The 26,925-nt window shown below is 37.9% G+C and overlaps 1 protein-coding gene across 6 annotated transcripts in view; it reads right to left on the bottom strand.

Annotated features, from left to right (window-relative positions):
* The window catches only part of LOC143875438 (ARM repeat superfamily protein), a 45,801-nt gene that overhangs the window by 3,092 nt on the left and 15,784 nt on the right, over window positions 1–26,925 (bottom strand). For 5 of the 6 annotated variants that reach the window (XM_077376981.1, XM_077376977.1, XM_077376991.1 and 2 more), the window contains 12 exons: window positions 25,437–25,910; window positions 24,936–25,043; window positions 24,055–24,185; window positions 23,779–23,911; window positions 21,411–21,729; window positions 20,772–21,295; window positions 20,199–20,378; window positions 19,964–20,122; window positions 18,457–18,531; window positions 17,494–17,680; window positions 11,415–11,608; window positions 3,601–3,816 (listed from right to left, as the gene is read on the bottom strand). In XM_077376981.1, coding sequence (XP_077233096.1) covers window positions 3,601–3,816; window positions 11,415–11,608; window positions 17,494–17,680; window positions 18,457–18,531; window positions 19,964–20,122; window positions 20,199–20,378; window positions 20,772–21,295; window positions 21,411–21,729; window positions 23,779–23,911; window positions 24,055–24,185; window positions 24,936–25,043; window positions 25,437–25,910 — 2,700 coding nt within the window. The remainder of the gene's footprint in view (window positions 1–3,600; window positions 3,817–11,414; window positions 11,609–17,493; window positions 17,681–18,456; window positions 18,532–19,963; window positions 20,123–20,198; window positions 20,379–20,771; window positions 21,296–21,410; window positions 21,730–23,778; window positions 23,912–24,054; window positions 24,186–24,935; window positions 25,044–25,436; window positions 25,911–26,925) is intronic. The other variant, XM_077376982.1, reaches the window with a different exon arrangement.

Consider the following 26,925-nt stretch of genomic DNA (forward strand, 5'->3'; position numbering starts at 1 on the left):
CGAATGCTAACAACTAGAAAACTTCTATCAATGCCTTCCCTAGTCAACATATGGACTTCTTCATTCTCTGATCTTGGTCGGTGCTTTACTTGGGGATTGATCGCAGAGCAGTGGTCAATGACCTCTAGTATGATCGGTAATAGATGTCAAGGAGCACCAGATTACCATTTTTTCCATGGATAACGCCGCTAGAGTTGCCTTCAATCATTAACTTGCAAGAAAGAGACTGGATGAAGATCCGCGACCCCATGCTTTAGATTCCTCTTCATTTGAATCTCCACCCCACACCCACGCACACAAAAATTTCCGGAACAGAATTTGAGAACCATCTGGCAAATAGTTTTATGAACTGTTGGACAAACTCACCTGACGATGGGGTCAGCACTTTCTGGATTATCCTCTTCAAGAATCAAGACAATGCAGGTATAATTGAGCTTGGATAACTGTTAACCTGGGTGGAAAAACTCAGAATTGATGAAATGAGATCACGCTTCGTGCAAAACAATGCCTGGAACCCATCTGGTCCTATAGAGCCTTCAGAGATGGAACAGATATCAGTGTGATACTCAGAGACATACGGATGTAGACACACACATGCAAATGGAGATATGACCCAATAATTTCCAAAATGTAACAAGAGTACAGATTGTGACCTGGTGGTCACGGGTTTGAGTCACAGAAACAGCCTCTCTGCAAAGCATGCGTAAGGCTGCGTACATCTAGCCCTCCCCAGACCCTGCAATGGCGGGAGCCTCGTGCACTGGGCCGCCCTTTGTTATTCTATAAGACCTTGCATGCTCAAAACTATATTTGAAAACATGCAACGGTGATGAGAAAAAATCGAGATAGGTAATTCAAAAATAGTGGGCATGTCTTTGAAACATGATAGTTATTTCGACAAACAAAAGTATCCATGAAGTATCTGGTACAAGTACCATATCGTATTGTGTTGAACACAAGACAATGGGCCTTCACAAGTACTCAGGTACAACACATGTCAGTGCTTTTGCGATCACATCTTCTTTTTCCTCCAATAGGTAAGCTGGGATTGAACCTCGGAAAGTTAAATAGTTTGGAATAGCAGCAATTGCGTCCTCATTCTATATAGTTGGTTCTGCAATCCATATGCCTTTGAACAGAGAAAGTATTTATTCCCATCACCATCCAGTAAGAATGCTAGAATGCGGTTCTTTTGTCATCTACTCATTCTCAATGCATGAAGAAACAAGTATTTCGGTTCAGATATTGCAACCATATAATCCAATATTTTTGGAGCCACATCATCTCCTCCTTGGGCAACATATAAAATCTCCTACATAGAAGTTCTTTCTCCTAAACTGCTATCTAGATGGGTCCAATTACTTGCCTGTTTATGACCTAGCAAACTTACTATCTCCTCTTTCTAACAAACCTCATCAGATTACCTACCTACATCCTTCGTCATACCCTGACTGATGATTGAACTTGTTTCAGCTAATGTACCAACCATGGTTTAAAATTTTGGCCTACCAGGTCTGACACCGAAAGTACATGACTTCGATGTCGGCCCAGATTTCGGCTATTTCTATTTTATTTTTTTTCATGAAATTTGTGGGTTATGAAATTTCGGCCGAAATTTCCACCAAAATTTCCGAAATTTTGGAACATGGCTGATTTAAAAAAAAAAAAATTACCGAATTTCGGCCGAAATTTCGTTTTCGGCCACAGCCGAAAACAACACCGAAACCGAAATTTTAAACCTTCGTACCAACTGATAAGAGGGTGAAACCCTGTTTCACTGATATCCAATTCTGTTCAGCAATCCCAATAATAGATGGATACTGCATCAAAAGCTCCACAAATCTTAAAAAGGTCTGGGAGATGCAGTAGAGCTAGGTTTTCATTAAAGCAACAGAGGTAGCTAGTCTGATGTGAAAATGGAAGATGGTGAAGACCATTTGGCTGGGTGATAGCTCAATCCTCGCTAATTAGGGCCCTCTCAAGCCTTTCCAACTCAAAGGATGGGACCAGCTTTGCATGTTCTCCATTTAAATTTGAACTCTATAATAACAGTCCATCAGATTACAATCTTGAACTGCCTCATATAACACTATAGTAGCCTGCAATGAAAAATCAAATCCCCCAAGTTTTTCAAGTCTGTGTATCATGGAACTGAAATCCCCTATCAGCAACCAAGTTAACCCATCTCATACAATAGAACCCTTCGTGGAGCTTGATTTGGGCCTGCATGTGTAGCTATTAATAACCATTGTTGACTCCCACTAATTATGTCACAGCAATAATAACAGATTGCCTGGAGAATGCTATTGGTTTTATTCGAAAATGACTTTTAACATCCCAGAAAACCCAAATAACCCCACCAAAATCACATCAATAATTGCAATAATATCCAGCTTCATAATAAAGCTTTTCTAATGACAGAAAAAACAATATTTCTGCATAAATTCAGTTCCAAAAGTAAAGCAATTTATGTTCTACTAGTCGTTATGATATAGTGGAGTGCTCAAATTAGCAAGTGACACCAAGTACCCGGAAATTCCGTGGCGTAAACTTCATTGGGGGGAAATGGTTTGAGTGTGCTTATCAGCTTGGCCCTTTCAGCCTTAGTCGATTCTCCCATTTACTATCTAGTCCATTTCCGTCCATATCTGCCATTTTTAATCTTACCTATTTATCTTTTACCTGCCCAGCTTTATGAGCCATAACCTTTGTTTGGCTGCTACCCTGCTGGCAGTGGACCTTTACCATCCCTGCCCCATTTGCTTAGATTGTTTCTCTATTAAAATAATCTTATTCACCATTTTCTTTCTTTTGCTGATATTCCTTACATCTGCGTAGACCCATTCTTTTCCTATTGTAGGAGCATTGTTAGAAGATATCTTCTACATTTAGTGAAGTTCTTTTACCGACATGGTTTGCATCAATCATTACTGAGGTGTTTACTTTTCTTTTCCTTTCTTTAAAAAAAAAAAAAGTTTTTTCATTGTGTACAATATGAACACATGATATTCAGCACCCAATCAATTATTATATCCTAAGAAAGGTTCCCAGTTGGGATACCTGGGCAATTTCAAATAAGCTAGTAAAATTGTTATTCACATCTTTTCACAACATGAAATGAAAAGTCATGTACTGATAACAGATGTACTGATAAGTTACTGCGTCTGTTAATATAAAAGAGCGCTGCAACGGAAACCGAGAGTGGTACCGAACAAATCCCTCCACTCCACATGGCATAGGAGGGGTAGTTTTGCTATTTTAAGTAAACAAAGAGCCTAAAAGGAAAAGATTGCTAACATGGGAAAAGGCTATTTCCTCGGTTCCACTCTCAGTTACCATATTATTATTCTATATAACATGCTCCTGACTTCTGATATAGCGAATATAGAGTAACAACCAAATGTGTACCATGTCATTACGCTGTTTGCTTCAGAAATAAAACACAAGGTGGCCTATGCAAAAGTGGTAAATAATGAAATTAGAGAGTCGAGGTCATCATTCATATAGCTGTGTACTGGTTAGACCAAAGCAGAAGTGGAACAACATTGGAAAATATAATATATGAGAATGAATAATCATCTAACAATCAAAATAACATACCACCAAATTTTTATTTTTAAGGCAATGAACCAAGTAAGGCCATATTTTGTTCATTGCAGGAAGCAATCTGTTCTCATCAGTCCCTTCATCTGTAGCATCCAAAGGGTCTTCAAGATCATTAAATGAAATCAAACGAAAGGCACGTTCAATTGCGTCTTTGGTTTCCTTCTCATGCTTATAAGCTTCCTCCACTTTTGCAAGAGTTGCAATGCCAACCTAAAAGGAAATCATACTACAAGCATTACTAACAAGAAACAGATTTTTTTTTTTTGAAATATGACAATTGTATTCATACCATGAAAATTACATTAGGTTACACTGGGGACCAGGAGTCCCCTCGTGTTTTTACATGGTATGATAGATTAGGGTATATCCTAAACCAAAAGAACAAAACCAGTATACCCACAGGTCCACTTTTAATGATAGATACCATAGATTGACTTCTTCTTTATACCATACCAAAATTGCACCCCAAAAACTCCGGCCACACCATGAGCCAAGATCACCTGTGAATCAACGAGAAATGCTTCCACCACTGTATACCTAAAATACTATCCAACTCCTACTGATTCATAAAAAACTCAAACCATTTCTAATCTTTGCGATCTTCCCACGGGGATCTTGAAAGTAACTATGCCGAGCATTTCTCCAACTCCTCCATGATGTGCCGGATTTGGAAATAACAAGAAACAGATTTAAAAACAATTCTGTTATTCTATATTTTCTGTTAAAGTACTCAAGAAATTAATATGAAATCAGAATATGAATTCACTAGTAGTAACCAAATACCACAATTTATCAATGTATCAGACCATTACAATCATATTTAGAGATCATTTTCATCATAGGAAGGCTGTGTACATCTAGCCCTCCCCAGACCCCGCAATGGCGGGAGCCTCATGCACTGGGCCGCCCTTTTTTTCATCATAGGAAGGCAAAAATGGGCAACATTAACATCTTAGAAAACCACAAAACATTTTTTTATCTTTTATAGTATTCTCAAATTTCAGGATCTACACGCACTACCAATATTACAATGGATATGGGGTGTTCGATATGAAATCAAAATGTGACACGTTGTAGAAGTGTATGGTATGAGCCCAGCAGATGCTTCATCTATGACCACTTGGACAGCGACTTCATTGCACATCATAGCCCCTTAGAAACCAGAAATAAGAACTAACAATTTTATCTTCCCTAGTCTTGAAAAGAAGCACTAATTTAACTAATTGATTTTAAGGATGGTTATCTTCCACATGAAAATAAAAGGATTAGAACTCGCTCATGTCACTTTAAGTCAGTTGACTCTTCAGGCAACCAAATTGAAACAACCATAAGACTTCGTGAGTAAGACAAATTACAAGAACCTGACATAATTGTTCCAATTCCCAAAAGTATCATCATACTTGTACATGCAGCTTTGTGGAAAGAGGGATGCCCCATTGGAAGATATTCCAAATCATGATCATGGAATCAATGACCCTTATCTGTCTCACTCTATGAAACCATAAGATTAAAAAATTTGGAATCAACGACCCTCATCTGTCTCAACGTATCAAAGCATAAGATTAAAATTTTTGGATATTTTTGTCTTTGAGATATGTTACCCCATTTTTTGCCCATTTCAACTTTTCATTATTTTCTTATTCCATAGTAATTAGATTCATAAGTGACTGAACTAAACATGTTTTCCTCATAGATAATGTATGCGTTGATTTCAGTCTTGTCACAACTACTGATTAGTTACATTTATATGGATTTAAAGAAGGTGCTGATGGAAATGCAACAGAGCATAAGTGAGGGACCGACCTGCAACAAGCCCTGGGGGTGACTTAAACGCCAGCGACCAATAAGAAGAGGCTTTCCTTAGCTGCTGGCACCTTTGTCTAAGCCACCCTTTTGCCTGTCTTCCTCTCCTCATTATCTTCCTTGACCAGAAGCATTTTTGCTTTGCACTCTATCATGTAGTGCCCCATCTGCCCCCACCTAGACACGCACCCCGGCTTCCACTTATTGTGTACGTGTTGATAATAAAAAATGAATCTACCCAAACCGGTATTACTATTTAATGTGGAAAAACTACATTTATGCATTTCAAAAATGTCCTTTTATGGTGCAAGAAGTGAATAGGATGATAAGAATGTGAAAAGACGATAACTAATCTCCCATCCTCACCGCCCCAAATTCCAAACAAGACATCACCACTGTCAAAGCTTGTTCATAGTTGTCAATCAATCTCAGCTTGCCTGATATATACTGTAGCTCGTTTCTTCCAATGCTGTTGAAACAATACAAATGGTGTCTAGATCTTTTTTCTCACCACACTGTCATTAAATGTGTAATATGCTTGCTCTTCTCAAGAATCAATAAATTAGAAGCTATGTGAATAGCAACCTGATTCTCACCGAAATTAAATCAATACAATGTAAGCTTAGTTATTAAGCTTGATTTGATATAAGGTGAAAACATATGTAAATTAAATCAAGCATTTTGGCGCACCACAAGGTGAAAACATGGTGGTGCAAATATCAGTACCACACGCACATAGAGATATCAAATCAAGTTTTTTGGCTGCTCCACAAGGTGAAAACATGGTAATGCAAATATCAGTAGCTAGCGCGCGCAAACACATATATATGGAATATATGGAGAGAGAGAGAGAGTTAGTTATTGTTGAAACTAATTTTGGTGAAATTACTGTGTTACGTAGGAAAGCAGATGAAATGGTGGTTGCCACACTGGTCACATCTTTTTTTTTTAAATTGTCAATTTCATTGATACGATGAAGATTATATTGGGGACCAGGGGTCCCTACTGGCCAGGATCATACTCCTGGGCTAGTAAAAACCAAAAGAAGTGATCTTCTGGGTTAACCACTGTAGTGAGGTCAACACTTCCATGCATTGCCACCATGCTGAAAAACTATTTTACTTCCCTTTCAAATTCTTCATCTACTACCACAGCCGAGAGTGCCTTCACCATTCCCCCTTCCTTTCCTTTTCACTACCCAATGGTCTCAATTGAATCAAATCCAACAAAAAGTGCCATATTTATGGGCCCATCAAGTCATATGTGTGACCTGCCACGCCACACGGACTTCTCCACCACTTTCTAGCTAGCGAATTTGATTTTCAAAAATCCCGCTCAAAGGCTTGAAGCTATTGTGCGCCACCACCCGTCCCGGGAGATCCCCATTAAATCATCAATCCAAAAAACCCTAGTCTAACCCTAGGGACCACCATTGTTCACCCTAACTTCTTTCTCTTCACCTCCACCAGAACCTAAATTCCTAACCCTACCCTTCCTTCCACCTAACCCTAGAGACCACCACTGCTCACCCTAACATTCTTCCTCTTCACTACCACCAACCCTAAATCCCTAACCCTACCCTACCTTCCACCTAACCCTAATCTTACCTCCTTCATCAACCACTACCTCTCAAGCCACCACCTTCCACCACTCCACTCCAGCTAGCTACCTGCAGCCCAAAACACATATCCTAACCTAACACCCTGACCCTTCTAGCCCCAACCTTGCACCTCGATCAAACCCTTCTTTTACCCCCCAATCTCCAGACGGCAACCCCAACGCTATCTCCGGCTACTCATCACCTCCGCCACTCAACACGGCCCCCAGATCCGGTGACCCACGGCTTCCCAAAGCCCTTTGCCAGTCATCCGCCGCACCATTTCCGACATCCCACATGCCTTTCGCGTTTCACGAGGGAGATGAGGGTTTGGAATAACCGGCCGTCTCAATACCGTCGTTCGCATCCTCCATCATACTTTTTCTCCACCACCATTACCACCTCCACATCCAACCTCCTCATTTTTTTCTCCGAATCCGGCCACCCTTTTTCATACTCCTGCCATGTCCACCACTTCCGACGAATTACCAGCCCACTTTCTCCATCCACCCTACCCAGTTCTGATCATTTCCCCATTAAATCCGGCCCACTCGGACCCAGATCCGGCTATTCTGCACCTCTAGGCACCATTGCTGCATCCCTTGCGAGATCTGCCCTACTCCGGGCATCATCCGGCCACCAACATCTCCCTAGCCCATCAAGGGAGAGAGAGAGAGAGAGGGATAGATCAGAAAGTATGAGAGATAGATCTAAGAGAATGAAAGGCCAAAGAGATAGTAAGAGGGGGGATCAGAAAAAAGCAGAAAGAGAGAGATCAGAAAAATGAAAGAAAAGGAGATAGGGGGAGAAAGAGAGAGATCAGGAAATGAGAGAGCGAGAGAGAGAGAGAGAGAGAGAGAGAGAGAGAGAGAGAAACCAGCGAGAGAGGGGAGGAAAAAACGCTAAAAAGGAGAGAGACCAGAGAGAGAGAGAGAGATGAAATCGCCTCCCTCCCTAGGGTTTCCATCGACCTAGGGAGGGGGGGAGAAGAAATCGCCTTTTACACTGGTCACAGCTTCTTGAATCTGTAACTAATGGTTCCACTATTCCTTTTAAATTTGTAACAAAAGTCATAATTTGCATATAATATCAGTAAATTTTTATTGTTATTTTTTATTTCATGATTGGCATAGTCAATTTTATATAGGATTCATTTCATATAATGAATCCTATAGAAAACAACTTGGGTAGAACCTAATTCATTTCATAATTACATTACTTTAGTAATGTAAGGAGGCGGGGTGAGGATATAGTAAATATGACTGGACAAGAGGTACCTAAGAGGGATATCTTTCGCTATCTTGGTTCAATCCTACACAAGGAAAGAGAAATTGAAGAGGATGTTAACCACAGAATAAGAGCAGGTTGGTTGAAGTGGAAGCATGCTTTAGGAGTTCCGTGCGACCATAAAATACCTACCGAGTTGAAGGGAAATTTTATAAGACAGCTATGGGGCCAGCCATGTTGTATGGCTCAGAATGTTAGGCCACCAAGAAGCAACACGTGCATAGGATGTGTAGCAAAGATGCGAATGCTTAGATGGATGTGCAGCCACACAAGGTTAGAAAGAATTAAAAATAAAGACATCCGTAAAAAGGTGGGGGTGGCACCAACTGAGGAGAAGATGAGAGAGCATAAATAACTCATGCCAAGTTGATGGAGTAAAAAGAGGAAGACGCAGACCGGAAACAACTTGGGTAAAAACAGTGAGGAAAGATTTGATGGCTAGGAACATACAGAGAACATGACCTTGGATAGGAGAGGGCGGCCTAGTGCAAGAGGCTCCCGCCATTGCGGGTTTGGGGAGGGCTAGATGTACGCAGCCTTACCCCTGCATTGTAGAGAGGCTGGATAGGAGAGAATGCAAGAAAATGATCCATGTAGACAAACCCAACTAGTGTCAGGATTAGACATAATTAATTTGAGCCGGGTAAATTCTTTCACCTTCTTCATGAAAATTTTCTAAAGGATTCATTAGTCGACCCCAACTAATTTGGGACAAAGGCTTAGTTGAGTTGAGTTGAGTTGAGATTGGCATAGTCAATTTGGAATCTTATAGTTAGATGAGTATACACAGGAAGCCGATAGTTATACCCATGGTTGGAAGGCACGTCATGTTTCTTATTTCAAATATTTTTCATAATTGTGATTAAAAATAAACAAATGAGCCTCCAACAAAATTTCCTATGGGATGGCAGGGAATCAAAGAATAATCTCAAACATCTTATGAGATGGGAGACGGTCTCCAGAATGAAACCCCGAGGAGGGGTTGGCCGGTCGAATAAAGATGCAAAATCTCTTTCGCGCAAATGGCTACGGAGATACGGAGAGGAGAAGGGAGCTTTATAACGTTGCATTAGAGGCAACAAATATGGGAAGGAATGGGGGGGATTGGGAGTGAAAGGATCGGATCGAAGGCAAAGGATTGGGTGCTTGGAAGTCGATCTGCACCGCAAGACATTATTTTGATCCATGTGACAGATTAGCGACGGGTGGAGGGCAGCTTGTCCGTTTCTGGTTTGATCTATGGATAGGGGAGCCACGTCTTTGCAGTGCATTTCGGAGTTATTCTTACTGGCCTTAGAAAGAAGGACAAGAGTATGTGACAATATGGAGAGAAAAGATGACGGTAGAGTAGACTGGATCATCGAGTTGAGAAGAAATCTAAAGGACCATGAGATAGACAGCCTTTCCAACCTTCTCTCCATGCTTGAGTCACTGTATTAATCCCCTGGTGCAGGACGATCAAAGGAAAGACTAATGCTTCACACCGATAACAAATTTGATGTAGGATGGATCTATTGAAGGGGTGTTAGGAATGAAAAGGAAAGGTCAAAATTAAGGAATTTGGGTACTAAAATCTTTGATTATATTGAAAAAAATATTTCTACTAGGTTTACAGTAGGTTTAGCCTTTAGGAGTGGTGTAGAATATGCCGGGAAGCTGTCGAAGGATGCCAAGAGGGTGTAAAATGATTTTGGGGGCAAAACGAGAGAAACATGGGATAGGGATGGATTTGAATGATGTTTCTAATGTTTGTAAAATACTTATGAATATTCTAGGGGTTTTGGGTAGAAGATAGATGGGAACCAATGAAAGAGAGGTCTTGGGTGAGAGTGATGGAGGTTTGGGGTTTTCCAGGAAAGTGGTTTATGGAAAAAACCCAAAAAACATGAAAGAGCAAGGTTGGAATTTCACCAACCAAAACCCAAGGCATTGCACCAAGGGATTCCTAGGCATCGCATCTTAGGGAAGATCAAAGCATCAGACCTTGGCAAGGAGACGAGAAAAAGCTTCAAATCTTCTTTTTTTCCATTCATGAATCATGATTCATTATCACGGCCATGATAAGAAAAGTGCCACGGGGATACATACATAAGAAAAGAAAGATAACTAGAAAACGCTAAAACCCTAATACTTTTGGGCTAAATACCCTCTAACTTGCTCCCCACTTAAAATTCCCGTAACACATATGTGGCCTATTTAAAACACATAACTCAAAGAACTCAACTGATTTTGATGAGGAAAGACTCTCATACCCACTATGACTTAAAAAGACTTAAATAATACTCTAAAAACTAAATAAAACACTATTAATATTAATGATGAGCCACATCTTCTTAATTCCTTGATTCTTCATGGCATCTTGGATGGTCCCCCATCATCCCCTGCTGCACAAGTCAAAGAGTATGGGCTCCAGACCCTTTCGGTACTTTCTCTGTCCGATCATTTTTCTGTAACTTGGTTAGAACTTAGAAGTGAAGGGGCTGGATCTAGTTTCACATGCATTTGGCGGTTGGCAGCTCTCCCTAGGGTGGCAATGTTTGCATGGATAGTAGCAAACAGAGAGACTAACACGTGTAATAGGCTGAAAAGGAGTCATATAACCCAACGTTGGCAAAGATAGTAGCAAACCAACGGATTAACACGTGTAATAGGTGGAAGCTACTATAAGAAGCTTCGGTTCCTCTTGGGTTCTCCATAGAGAAAACGACGATTAACTAATTCGGTATTTTTTTTTTTCTCTACACTTGAATTAGTGAACTACAGTAATTAACTAATTCAGTATTTTTTATTTTTTTCTAACCCGGAATTTATCTAGGAACCCAGGTCGGCACTTTAATACCCTAATTCAGTATTTGATATTATTTTCGTTCCATAAGATTGCAATATATTAGATATATTCTTCTTTAATTGCATGGTTTTCACTTCTTTGTTTATAAAGGACTGCATTATGTTTCTAGATGTCCGTGTCTGTGTCCACATATCATAAGCTTTTATAGAAAGGAACAACAGAAGCAAAGTAACTTCTTAAGCAGTCAGTCTACAATTTCCAAAGTGACCACAGAGTGATTACTGTAATGAAGAGATTCCGTCTAAACTTGAAGCCATTCAGCAAGAAAAATACCTCAACTATTTCAAGGGCCACCAAGCAAGCTGTTTCCTGCATAGAAGCAAGTATTGGGGTTGCAGTTGTTAAGCATGATCCAAGAACAGATCCAACTGTGCGCCTGTACCTTCTTGCATCGTTCAACTTGAATAGCATCTCCTCCCACTGCTCTATTTGCAGATCAACACCATTGGTATTGATGATTTCCTTTTCTGAAAGTTATCACAAGTTTAAAAATAAATAAAATAAAAATTAAAAAAACTCAGAAACTCATCATAATGCAATCCTCAAGCTTGGTTGATACAAAAAGTACAAAAACCTTGCACTGCTACTGAAACAAAAGTTCAGTAAAAATATTATAACATAAATTTTATTTTTCATATGAAAAAAAAGTGATAATAGTTTAGCAACTATTCAACAAGACAGAGATTCAAGAGTAAGGGATTGAATGACATGAATTTAGTGTTGTTAACAGCCTTGAAAAGTTTTAAATAAAAAGAAGAGGGAATAGACCTATGCAACTCACAATTAAATAAGTGGGCCTACCTCTACGTTCAACTGTTTTGGGAAAAACTCAGGTTGGTCGCCCTATTTTCAAGGGGCTTGTTATGAGATGGCTTAGAATCCTCAAAGGAGAAGAAAGGAAATGAGCGTGTGTGTGTGTGTGTGTGTGTGTTGGTGGGGGTGCATCTGCCACTACCCAATTTGATGGCAAAGTTCTGAATTTCAGTTTTGGTTATCAACAAAGCTGAAAAATTTTGGTTTCAATGGGAAATTTTCGGCTGAAAATCTTGTAAAATACAGGACATAGTTCGGTAAGAAATATTAACGAAAATCCAAGATTCCGAGCAAAATCTGATATTTCCAAATCCAAGTGGATTTCATTTCGGTACCAGCCGAAATACAGAAACAAAATGTTCCAGCCGAAATTTCAAACCATCACTATTTGCACCATTTACACCCGAAAAACAATTTATCTATAAATGCAACAAATCAATCTTTCTCTTCTCTAATTTGCGGTGTTTTTCGATTTACAGCAGATTAGGACAGGGTTTTGTTTTTGTTTTGATAAAAAACAGTTTTATACACCGTAATCCGAACATATTTCCATTTTTTGTAGTTTCGGTCATTTTGACCAAATTTTTGTTAATTTCGGTTGAAATAATGAAGTGAAACAAATCTATTGAGATTCCATTTTGAGGTGGATAGAAACGGAAACTTTTTAGTCATTTCGTGTCGGTTTCGGTCGAAATTTAAAACTATGTTTAATGGAAAGACAAATTTAATGGTTAGGAGTAATATAACTGCTCCCATCCACTTTCAACACCCGTTAGATGAAATATAAAGAAGACCATTTTAAGAAGAACAATAGTTTTAAATTTCCATTGAAACCGACACAAAATGATCAAAATGTTCCTGTTTTCATCTCGACCGAAACACAATACCGATATCAAAACGCATGGTGAAACCAAAATTGTAAGTATATTAAGTGTTTACTATACCAATGTGTTACATAACTACATTTATATGAATTGCATGTGAAATGTGGTGTATGTATTATATGCAAATATTTATATGCATTACATGTAAAATGTGCTATATGCTTCAAATGTAAATATCTACATACAATGTTGTTAAACCATTATGCGCATATCCACCAAAATTTCCATCTGAAGCCGACATGTTTCCATGTCACAACTTGTCTCATGTAGCAATTGTTCTAAAGGAAAGAAGGCCCTTTTCAAGATACAGTTGTGGCCTGCATCTCAACTATGCGCACATCTGTACTTATACATTGAGGTGTGATCCCATCCCTTCATTGGGCTTTGTTTTCTCTCTACAAAAGCAAGAGGAGACTCATCGGAAAGTGATGAAAGTTTCTATGAATCATGTAACGCGTTCCTTGGTGACTAACAATTTGGTCCTGGATCTAGTAGGAGGGCAAGGGGCCCTCCTTGCGATCATGAGAAGCTGCGGTGTGAACATTGTTGCTAGCGTATCCATACCATTGATTTCTGGTACAATCTTCATTCTCATCTCCATTCCTCACAGGATTCTCAGGGCAAACCCCGCGCTATTGGTCAAGGTCATGCCACTTGAGGCCACTCATCTTGTGTGACTTATCCAACCACTAATGACATTGATGAGATAGTGTCAATTTTCAATGATCACGATGGTTTCATGAACCACCAGGCTCCTTCCGTTAGCCACTCCTATATCATCGCTCAAACAGACACTGCTTATCATTGATTGTGGGGCCCTCTGATCACATGCCTGCTAAGTCTATCTTTAGTTCCATATCCCCGTCGTCACTTTAATCTTTTAAAAATTCATATTCTTGATGGCTCTTCCATATTAGAAAATGTAACGGCACTGGTCATACTTCTTCCCTTCCATGGCAATCTGCCTTACATGTGCCTAAACTTGCAAGTTGCAACCAATCTTTTTGTCAGCAGTAGTACTTGTGAATTGAACTGTTGTGTAATTTTTTATCATACTCACAGTGTCTTTCAAGATCTGACGACAGGCTGGATATTTGGTCATGCTCGTGAGCCTAAGGGGCTCCAGTCAACCACGAATTAACTCAAGGTCGAAGAAAGACAGTAGGGAAGCATGACTTAGAAGTGGTGAGTCGATTGAAAGAGATGGAAACGCCTACATCAATCCTAAGAAATAATCTTTTAGATTCCAAGACATCCACCAATAATTTTTGTTATCTTGAATTTCTAGAAGCTTGAGTAGGCAGAACAGAAAGATATAACCTAGATTCAAGACTTACACCAACAATTTGTTTTCATGTCAATACCACTCATCGAAACTTTTGTCCAAGAAAAAAATGTGTTACGGTTGGACAAAATGATGACTAAATCTACACCCACAAAAAAATGGTGTCGACTGCAAGTGGGTCTATAAAGATAAGCAAAAATCTGATAACAACTCAAGACTACTATAAGACATTTAGTCAATGAAGATGAATCCAACACGTTTCATTTGTATTTCACATGTCTATATCTCTGGTCGCTACTTAAAATAGATGTACAAAATATTTCTATGCATGTCAACTAATAGAGGTACATAGAAACCACAATGTTTTGAAACAACAGATAAAAATAACTACGTGTCATAGAAGGAGACCCATGTATTGAAACAAGCATTGGGAGATTAATTGAAAACTTGGGTCAAGCCTTGGAGGAAAAGGATAAGACAGCTCGGTATTTGTCTGGGATGTAGAGAAAATAATGATGCCTGTTCGGAACTATCAGCCAATGAAATCGCTGATAGTTTGGCTAAAGCGGGTGTGGTCAAGCAGTCTCTGGAGCTTTACGACTTTCTCCCCCTTTAATTTCTTTTTGTATTGTTTTTCCTTTTTTCCTTTCTTCCTGTGTGTAATTCTGGCCTAGTGGGGGGTGCGGGAGGCCTTTTTTCGGTCTATCCCTTTTTAATATATTCAGTTACCATTCAAAAAAAAAATCTATGTAAATGAAGTAACCAAAAGTGGAAAGTGGTTATATCAAAGGGATGAAAGACAAATAGAAATAAGACTTTGACATGAAAGATCTTGGTGATCTCAAGCGGAAGTCGAAAGGACATCCAAGGGGATGCTTCTATCTCAGAGTAATTATGTTTCCGATTTGTTATACAAGTTTCGAATGTCAAATTGTAAACCAATCACACTCCATCTATCTTAAACAATAGCAGTAGTAGTAGTAGTAGAAAGCAAGGTCAATAGGAGAAATATGATATCAGGATATTTTCTGAGGAATCATATAACCTTAAAGGGGGAGCCTTAGAACATTTTTCATCATGTAAGGTTTGCTCTAAATGAATGGGAGTTTATTCTTTTCACTATGCATCTGCATCTGTATTTCAAAACGTGGATGCAGGTCAAAATGCGGCCAAAGAAAATCCTAGTTGTCACGGTGCAAATCAGCCGTGTACTTGGTTTACGTGGCCGAGTACTCGGGAGAGTCAAAGGAGTTTTGATTGAAGTTGTAGGGCAAAATGTGGACTCGGACTAGAATGAGGCCAAGGGAAAAAGGAGTCGAGACGCGGGGAAGTTTTGAAACTATGCTGTGAATTGATATAATGGTCATTTGATCCCCGATAGATGATTATCTAATTGTATCCACATTTTGCCTCTTTCTGCATGAGCATTCTCTCTTACTCTTCTCCTTGATCTTCTAAAGAATATGAACTGTTTGATCACGTTGATTGCTTTTATGAATTCAACCAATTCTTACGTGAAGCAAAATAATTATACAAAAGAGTGACCAAAAGAACTCGAGTATTAAGTGCTTTTAATTTTCTGCCAATACTTGCCTTGTCGCATTTTAGAGGGTGAGCCTTGGCGCAACGGTAAAGTTGCTCCATTGTGACCTGGTGGTCACGAGTTCGAGTCACGGAAACAGCCTCTCTGCAAAGCAGGGGTAAGACTGCGTACATCTAGCCCTCCCCAGACCCCGCAATGGCGGGAGCCTCGTGCACTAGGCCGCCCCTTTTTTCTAACTTGCCTTGTCACATTTTGCAATAACAATGAAAAGACCTTTCATTGGCTCAAGATTAAATGGCCTCCACCAAAGCATTTTCATGATCACAAAAAGGACCCACATGCTGATAAACATCAGAGGATGCCAGTTATTTACAGATAAATATTTTGAACGTGAAAATCAATCCACACAGGAACAATGTAGCGTGTAAGAAATTGAAGACTATCTCTTGGCCACTGACATCACATATTCTTAGTCGGGCAGCTGGGCAAGCCAAACGAAACCTCCATTCCAAAATCATTATAAAAACCTATTCAATATGGACTAGTACGCATTCAGGTCCATATGCAGAAACATCCAAACCCACCAAAATAATCAAGACATTATAGACAAAGCGGGGGGGTTTTACCTAGTGAAATTAAATTTTCTAGGAAAAATAAAATGATTTTGAGTTAGTTGGGCATCATACTGGCCTGCTAATTCTTAATCATATTGTTACGTGCCTAAACGGGACCCACTTGCAGTGGAATAAATTAGTAGGCTATTTTAGAGAATAAGATCGGATCCTACGGATCTTACCAGATCTGATATATTTAGTAGTTAGGTTAGATTAGGATAGTCTTTAATTAGTTATTTCTATTCTTATAATAAGATCTTTCTAGATCTTTCTATGTTTATCTTTGAGTACTTTATATAAGCACATGTTATTATTAACGGAAAATCAATGAAGAAACTTGTTTGAGAAAGTGTGTCTTGTGCACATAGGAGGACTGATCCTTCCCTCGAAGTGGATCAAGAGGCTGATCTTCCCTCTAAGAAGATCAAACACGTTACGAACCATTCGGGTTCGTAACAAGTGGTATCAGAGCATAAATAAGATTTGATAAGGGAGATTCTTCCTCATAGACACAGAGACTAGCCTATATGGTTGTAGCTTCAAATATACCCAATCACCAACAGAAAACTCCCTCTCTCTATGCTTAGAGTCATAAATACGCTTCATCCTTGCTTGTACCTCCTTGATTTTCTCTCTCGATTCTCTGACAATCTCATCCCTATTCAATAATTCTTGTTCAACAGCAGCCACCTTAGCTGTTCCAGGTACATAAGCCAAGAGATTAGGAGGGTTCCATCCATACACCACTTTAAATGGTGTCCTTCCAATGGTTGAATGCCAACTAGTGTTGTAACAAAATTCGGTCCATGTTAGCCACTTGGCCCAATTCTTGGGTTGACAACTTGTAAAGCAACGAAGGTACATCTCAACTGTTCGATTCACCACTTCACTTTGACCATCCGTTTGAGGATGATAAGCTGAGCTATTAAATAGGCGTAATCCCCCCAAAATAAGCAATTCACCTATTAAATAGGTAACTCCCTTATCAAATCCCTATTAAATAGCAATTACTCCTATTAACTATCTTAACTTCTAATTAATATCCTAGCATAATAAGAAAAGATAAACACAAGGCAATCCACTTCCTAATTATTAGTGATGATGTGGCCATATATGTGGGGCCATATTCAAGCACATAACACATATATTCAGTCACAAACATAAAAATGCATCGAAGGTAATTTCCTTAATTTGAAAGCACAAAAGAGACTACCTGTCTTCAGAGAACCCATATCACCGCCGTCGCTATCATGTGAGACATCACTTTGCTTGTGATTCTTTCCTACTACCATCTTTTCCAAATCTAACACCTTAGATTTGACACGTATAAAATATGATTCGGCAGCATTTGCCATAGCACAAGCCTCATGCCTTGATGCCTTGGCAATTTCACTCACAGCCTAAAGAAAATCAAAAACCAGTTAGTGAGAAATAAAATGGTATTGGCAGGCACAGAAAGATAAGTAAATGACACTATCAGAAGCTCTATGCTTAGAGTAATTGTGAGAAATGTTTAATTTCATACAGGCACATAAAGATAACACTCTGATGATATTATAGCCTTCTAAGTGAATGGCTAGTTACACAGCAATTTGTAAAACACTCACTAACTTCTGTCAATTTTCCAATGGTTTAATGTATAACACAATAGTAACAAATATGGGCCGGAGCAATGCATCAATATAAAGTGTATTGCACCTGCTAGCATGGTTTTAAATTTCGGCCGAAATACAAAAATTTCAGCGACCGAAATTTAAAAATTTTAGGCGAAATTATAAGATTTACACCGAAATTTCCACCGAAACCAAAATTTCAAACCTTGCATTCTAGTTTTTCAACATAACCAGCTGACAATACATTGATTTCCACAGAGAGCGAGAAAAGGTGAACCAAGTGTTGCAAGAGAGAACTAATACGACAGAGGATTACAAAACAACAAAAAAAACAGTTTAAACCCAATCCATACTGACAACAAAGATTTGCTGGCTTACTTATTTACCACAACGTAAAAAAAACTACAACAGTAACCTGGAAATGCTAGAGATGCTACGGGATCGTAATGAAACCATCATATGAATCGGTAGGAAAATGTCAGGATAATAGTATTTAGAAAAAAAATATGTGGAGACGAAAGAACCAATATAGTGAAATTAGAAAAATCTTGCATTGCTAGAACCTTTAAGAATGGAATAGTTAAATAAGGACGCTGATACCGGCCAAGAACCTCAAGCTCTGCAGAAACGGTGCGCATCTGTTAAAATTTATACAATCATTAGAACAGAAATTTAGAACATTGCATACAAAAAACTGTAAAATGGAATGAAAACCTTAGCTGTAAAATGTGAAAAGAATTTAAATTTTTCTAAACAAGGAAATGATAAAATATGCCGCAGAATTAATAAATGAACTAATGAACCCCTACTTCTGATACCTCATCACTGGTATGAAATCAGAGCACACCAACAACAAAGCAAAAATTTTGCAAATTCAAGATTTCAGAAAGAAAACAATAATAAAGTTCAATTTTAATACAATGACTGTGAATCTGGGAACCAGAAAGAAATGGCAAAAATTCAACAGCAATTAATAAGTCCTGTAGGAAAGCACTGATGGCCTTCCGCTTTCTCTTCTCTCTAGCACACTCAGACTTCTCATATTTCTGAAGAGGGCAAAGGTGTGGGAGAATTTTTCGGCTGCCTCAGGCTTCTGAATACTGGTTTTTCCCCTGATACCTTTACTACAGGATCTTTTCCTTGTGCTCTCTTTTGTTTGGTCCGCATTGGCCCATTGAAAAGGCTTAAGCATAACAACACATTCAACACAAATGAGGTAGGTGGGAGTAAGAAGTGGCAAGAATTGTCTTCATCAATCAACATGGATCGGCTGATCTTTATTCTCATTGGAAATGAGAAAAGTGCTTTGTTATATACAATACAGGAAATATTGACAATTCACTTGACATATTGACTCACACCCTCCGTATTGACATACAGATTGAAGAAGGAAAAGAATGATAGTTGGATTAAAAAATGAAGGATGTATTTAAGGGTTACAAATGGGACTCAATTACATGGGAGAGGGATTTATGAATTCAAATGGTATTTGATGGATGGGAAAGGTGATTTATTGTTTACGGGATTCACTTTGGAATTTGGATTTAGGGTTTAGAGAAACCTGTAAAGTGGAATAGGGATTCTAGGGTGGAAAGTGGAATAGGGATTCTAGGGTTTTCGATTGGATGTGTGAGAGAGAGAGAGAGAGAGAGAGAGAGAGAGAGAGAGAGAGTATGGGTTTCCAAAAAGGATACAAAGAAAAATACCTTTCAATTACAGAAGAGAAAATCATTGTATGGCCTTGCTTTGATACCATGTAAATTCTATATAGAAGAAGTGTAAGCAGAAAATGGACAACACCCAAATCGAGGAGTATTCCGACTAGAATAGAGTGAAACCTATCAAGTCATTATTACTAAAACTATATATATATTAATCACATGAACTCTTTAATAGTATGTTATGATACAAACGGACACACCATTCAAAAAAAAAAAAAAAATGGACACAAGTTGTGGTGGAAAAGAACAACCATAAATAAGAAATAGGAAAAGACAAATGAGATCAAGGGGAATTATAACAATAAAAAAGAAATAAAAAGAAAAGAAAATGATTATCTAGAAACTATACCGGTTCCTCCAATAATGGCAATATTTCATGAGCGACCCCAATGTAAGAAAGCATAGCAGCAAGAACATCAGGAACATGAGGATTGATATCCAAATGACGTAATTGTCGACATAGAGAATCAATTATATAGTCTGCATTTGAAATAACTAAGTGCCCAACCTGTAGTTAAAAACAGATACAATCATAAATCATAAGAATAAATTCCAGAGTAAAAATTCTAGTACCAAGGACTCACACTAGGATGGCGAGAAGAAGCAGAGAGCACATGTAAAACAGCATCCGAAGCCCATCTTATTTGATAGCTAGAGCACATAAGATTCTCAAGGAGTAGATAAAGAGAGGCATGTAGAAATCCACTAGTTATAAAATCCTTTCCTAGAGTTACACCAAAGATACCTATTCCGTCAATTATAACCTGTTACGAAGAAACCAAACCAAAATCACTACGAAGTAGACTGCAATACCACATGTAAATATAAATCAGATGTCCTAAGGCCCTGTTTAGATTGCAAGAAAAACATTTCTGACGGAATTTTTTTTCTTGAAATTTTTTTTTTCTTTTCAAAATTGAGAGGGAAATGACATGATTATGCTTAATTTAGAGGGATATTATCATAACTTGAAGGACTTCTAAGTAAAAGTTGAATTGGCTTTGTTCAAGTCATCTTTCCTTGTGTGTAAAATAAAGTAGGAAATTTCAGATATATTTTCCTTTCTAAACTGTTCCAGAAAATTCTTGCAATCCAAACGGCGCCTAAGTATATTAATCAAGAAATAATCATTAGGTAAATAGGGAGTGGACAATTGCCTGATGGAGCATCATAGTGTCGCGGAAAAAATGCAATGGAAGATTTACTGCATCTGTTTCCTGTGCTAAAAGAAAAGAGTTTTGATCAATTGGAAGGTCCCACACTTCAGGAGATAGATACTCATGTAAAACGCTTCCAACACAATCGATCACACGACTCTTTGCATCATTCCCCTGGTAAACCTTCCAAGCAGAATCTCTTAGAGTAGTATTTACAATTCTGCCATGCTGAGCACCTGCATCTCCTATGTCTTTTCCCTGTATCTCCCCCACTTTTGTCATGGTCTTCTGGAACACTTTTGAAAAGGAATCAATTGATTGATTAGATATACCATATATGAATTCATTTAGAATACAAGCAGCAGTACTAGCCTGCCGCAGTAACTGCCCTGATCTGCTTTTGGGATACCAAGAGTGCCAACTTTCTTTACTGTATTGTTTCATGCGGAGCTCTTGAATTAATTTACGAAAATAATCTAGCGGAATATCGGCGAGAGTGGATAAGGATATTTCACTTCTTTGGTCTGAAAATAATTCAGAAAAAAAAAAAGAAAAAAAAAAGCAGATTACGTATGGATCAAAAATTACTAGAACAATTCTGAATCAAGAAATAACATGGGTTTCAAGAGCTAAAAAGACCTGCCATTATGGATAAACCAGCAAGTCTAAGTACTCCTCCGAGAACCTGATAAAGTTTCTGACCACCACCATGAGCAAACCATGGAGGCGAACGTGGAAGCTCATAATAGCCAGGTACACTAGAGACCACTGCTGGGGCAGCATCAATAATAGTATGGTCACCACTGCTCAAGAAAGTTCCAGATTTTAACTCTGCGACGGACTGCAAGTATCCAACTGAGTGTGGCTTTGCTAAAATAAGCTTGTCAACAGAACCAGAAAATACTGAATTGTGACTCATGGATAACATTAAAACATCGAAGAATCGAGAAGCTGTTATCTGCGAAATTCAGTCATGAAACTTGGTCAACATTCATTTGGAAAGAACGTATTGACAAATTGCTAATAGAATGTATCTAAACTAAAAGAAAGACGCTATATAAATATTAAACAAGGAAATCTGAATAGGGAATATAAATATTTCATCAGCATGATACCTAAATTTATGATCTTAATATGAAAAAAGAGTTCCGCTACATATTATCCATCAAAAAATTTGTTGATCAAAATCTAAAAGCTTGATCTCATGGATAGATGAAGTCTTGGACCAATAAGCTATAAGAGGGTGACTAACTACTGCTGCTGGAGCAGATTTTATCATTTCTAGACATGAATGCATCGGAAGCTTTTATTAGAAATATTCCCAAACTTGTAATTGATATTATACCTTAGTTTAGAACATTAAAACATCAAAGATGAGAAAGGAATGGCCAAGTATGTGTCTCACTGAAAAACAGCAATATATGGTCATGGCTTTCACTACCCTAAGTTTCCTAGGTCATCCTTGAAAAGCATGTCCATGCATTAATATCTATGAGGAAGTGCACATTTTACAGTGTGACAAATATACTCAAATCCACTGTTTAAAAACTCCCCATGTAAATCATCAACTCGCCCAAGTCAACTCCCTTTAACCTTGGCTGAGTTATATTATCCAAGTCAAAGTTTTTCATACCAAGTCAATCAAAACTTATTTACCACGCCGGAGTTAATGAAAATTTGACGCCGATCAATGACTCGCCCAAGTTAAGTCCCAATTACTTTGGCCAAGTTCTCATTCGAGTTCGAGTTTTGGAACACTGATCCAATCACAATACCTGAAGAACCTTCAGCCTACTAACTATTTTTATAATGTGCTTCTCCAAATTTATGGTTGTATTCAGTTTCTTTTATAATTTAATTGGTTTAGTTTTGAGAATACTGGAGATAAAAGATAGAATGACTGTATAACAGATTTTTGCATACATCGTCTAAAGGAAATCAATCTGCAATACCATAAAGTTGATATCGAAACAATAAAACAATCTGTTAGGGCATTCGAAATACATCAATGTATATGATTTTCTTTTAGATAATCTAATCTGTGCCTAGCTGGTTGCCGCCATGTGATAACGTCTTTCAAGAAGGATAAATAAAGAATTATAAATGTATTAGAAGCCATGAACTCAAAGATTTACAACTTTAACCTATGAAGGCTATTATTCGACATTGGTGACACTTGAGTTTCTTCTCAATGAAATTGTGTTACAAATGGATTACCATGTTTAAGCAGCTAACTGCAATTTATCATATGCTTTGGTACCAAGTTCACATATTTATGAAGATTCAAGAGCAACATTGACTTTCAAACGTATCAAGGATAAATCAACTAATAAATTAATAGTACAATACAGTCACAAGCCATGAACATATGGCATTACATCCAAAGAAACATAATGCAAAGAGATGATATTATAACCATTAAAAAGTTATATTTTAATGAGAATTGAAATGTTTAGTACAATTTTTTATTTTTTTTTTGAATGGTAAAAATGTTTAGCACAATAAGCTGAAGCAACTTCATGCATAGATCATTAGCCAGGGATTTAAAAGCTTAGTTTTATACTAGAACGCAGTAACTGGTAAGATAACAATCACATTCTATGGAAACGAATGATAATGCAGGCAACAGGAAATCGAATATCTTTTTCGCATCTGAACCCAAAACATCAGTCGTGACTCGTGATCACACAGAAGAAATTTTAGTGCAAAGTCACATATGCAGATCTTTTTTATATAACATTCTATGGAAACGAATGATGTGGCCAACAGGAAATAGAATGTCTTTTCTCCATTCAGTAAGCTAAACCCGAAGCCGAAATATTTCGGTTTCGGTCAGACCGAAACCAAAAGTACATTGAATTGGAAAAATACAGAATTTCGTCAAAATTCAGAAAACTTAGCTGAAATTTCGTTTTTCACCCTTATTTAAAAAATTCAGATACTCTTCATCACCATTCACCACTCTTCCATAGAATTAGCAAAGTTGTAAGAAGATCAATTCACTTACAGGAGAACAAAGAAGGTGGTCTACCACAAGTTGAGGACCAGCATAATACATCACTGCGAGTAATCTCTGGGCATGTGACACTGCAAGTGCTTCCTCACTTCCAAGCACCACTCTTGGAAGTTTTTCAATGAGCCTGTTTTATTAAACAACTTAGTTCCAGATTCTATCAGAGATAAAATGGCCGTTTGGAGACATGAATTTTATAATCCTTGATTGTAAAATCCATGTATCCAAACAGCCAAAAAAATGATCATTTTCCATTATCAACACACTAACCTGGTAAAGATTTCACTGACTTCAAATTCAGTGAGACGTTTCTCACCCACCATAAATAAAGATTGAAGGATCTCTTGCGCAGCTATAGCCACAGCTTCCGAATCATCACAAACTAAAACACATAAGCACTCCTGTAATTATAGCCACGAACAGCATTAATTTTGAAATTACAGGCAGATCAAAAGGGGAAAAAAAACTTTGCTTAAGAAGCAAGTTCAGTCTAATAAATAACAGAGTTTGGTGTCTGGACAAAGCAATTGAGTTGAATAGCCCATGCGATAATCCAATCAACACAGATCAGAATACGATAATTTTTTCAGGCTAATATGTGGCAGAATATAATAAAGGAATGGCATAATGGTATAGACATTTCGATTTAAAAAATTATATAGAAAAGATATGAATCAACACAGGTCGGATGGATATTGGCTTCTAGTGAAAACAGATAAGCATCGTAATGCCTTGTAGTTTTAGGTTCTTAAGTTGTAGTGGTTGGGGGATTAAAAATATCTAAGTTAATAAAATAGAACCCTAATTAGCTGAAAAATTAAAGAAACCGAACAAATAAATTAAAGTCGAGCCAGTCATCAACTCAGTAATCTACTTGAATAAACTGACAATTGACTTGATAGTTTGATCTTAAGAATAAGATCTTTTCTACAACAAGTTACTCATTCGACTTAAGGGTCAAAAGTCAAAACACCAGAATTTATAGCACTGACGTAAATATAAAGATAGAAATAGCACGCAGAAATTCTCAAGTGCATGCATTATAAGATCAAGTAAAGTTGATATAATTCTAAAAACTGATGCAACAATTAATTATGCACATGATATGTTAATTTAAGCACCTAAAACATTAAATTTTCTTCATAACTCACCAAAAGCATCAACTTGCTCTTTTTCAATGTGTAGCTGCACTTTGATAGCAGTCCCTGTATTCCATCTACAAGTCCATGCCTCACTTTTTTTGAAGGATGAACACAAAGCTGATGGACAAATAAGCTAAGTTTAGCACCCCAACATTGTAAGTCTGAAAATTGTTAAGATGAATATCAGAATGAGATACTGTGGTCTAGAACCAACATCACTACAAGTCCCCAACCATTTCAAAGTTAAGAACATGGTTTTAAATTTCAGCCGAAATTTTGGATTTCGGTTGGGACTTAAACCGAAACAACATGAAACTGAAATTTCGGTAATTTCGGCCGAAATTTCGAGAAATTGTAATTTTTCTCGGTTTTTGACTTTTTTCCCAAAATTTCAGCCGATATTCTGTAATTTCGGCACAGAAATTTGCTTTTTTTTTTTTACAGAATTTCGGCCGAAATTTCGATATTTCGGCCGAAACCGAAATTTAAAACATTGGTTAAGAGACATACGTGCGGAAATGTTGCACATAACAATTTATCAACATGTGCAGAAGTTTCCTCAATCCAATCCTTTGTACGCTTTACATAGAGAGATCTTGTAGTGCAATGAGAATCTATACTTTTTTCTTGAAGGTCGGCTTTTGCAGTAAAAGTTGGCTGACCAATCGAATGTCCTGTTAAGCTTTCATGCGGAACTTGAAAACTAACAGGCAAGTGACGGAGGGCCTCCAGAACAGATTGGCTTGATTTAGATTTGTCTGAGTGAAATCCGGTAATATCGTTTATGGATATACCAAGTCCATAAATATTTGTCTCATTGTCGAGGACTATTATAAGGAACTCGGTCAAGCCTCTTACTGCATGAGCAAGGCTCTCTGCACTTCCAGCCGCACCACTTATCATATTTTTGGAGACATGCAGAACTTTTGCGAACTGACTAACAACGCCAGGTAAAAAGAAAGTGAGTGCATCTGCAGTGCCAACCTACAAAAATAATTTCACATGCACATTGCAAAAAAAAAAAGTTAAAGCCATTCAAAAAAAGTCCAGAAAATTAAAGCCATTAAAAAAAAAACATGAAATGGATATCTCTGCATTCAAATATATACAAATAAGTATGAGTTGGCGTAGAAGAACATGAACATATATACCATTCAAAAAAAAAAAAAAACATGAACATACATTAAATTGGGACATGCCAATAAAACCATGTATGCAACCATTATTTTTACACAGAAGACCCAGGGGCTTTACCAAAGAAAAGGATATAAATATTCAAAAAAAAAAAAAAAAAACAGGAAGAAAGCACAAGGCTGATTGGGATGTGAAGCATAGGAAAAAATTTCCATCCAGGAGTTAAAATTTCCGAGAAATTAGATAACAGTAATGTGCTTGTAAAGGAATACTAAGCCCAGTCACCAACTGAAAAAAAAAAAAAAAATCATCACCGACACGCCATACATGGGCACCCAACCCATGCAGCCACCAAAAACGAGTTCCAAATCACTTGAAGAAGGCCAATAAATATCAAAAGTTAAAATCTTTTCAAAGAAACTCATAAAAAGAAAAAAGAAAAAAAAATTAGGAGTCAAGGGCTCAGGATCGTCTGTGTTACATTGTTTATTGAGAACCGTAGACAGTAACTGTAACGGGTTCTAGAGTAGTATATATGGTGGGTTGTAGATGAGGTCAACATTCTTTTAGCTTGATGAAGCGGCGAGGATCACCTGATCGAGGTGGGTTTAGCAAATATGGTCTGAACCCTGTATGGCCTGCCAGATCACGGACCCAATACCATAAGCATGTGCAGTGTGCCACGTGGACCATGGAGCGCCAAATTTTAGAATGAAAGCTGATACCTACACCTTGTTTAGACCATGGTATTAAAACTCCTCCGCGTCATTGTGGACTCCCCCGAGTCGACTACCTTTTCCCTTGGCCGTGTTCTGCGTTTTGCCCTACATAGTCAATAAAAACTCCTTTGACTCTCCCGAGTTAT

Source organism: Tasmannia lanceolata, unplaced genomic scaffold (genome assembly GCF_043159265.1).
Source record: "Tasmannia lanceolata isolate RefF3 unplaced genomic scaffold, GAP_Taslan_0.1 ptg000002l, whole genome shotgun sequence".
Lineage (NCBI taxonomy): Eukaryota > Viridiplantae > Streptophyta > Magnoliopsida > Canellales > Winteraceae > Tasmannia > Tasmannia lanceolata.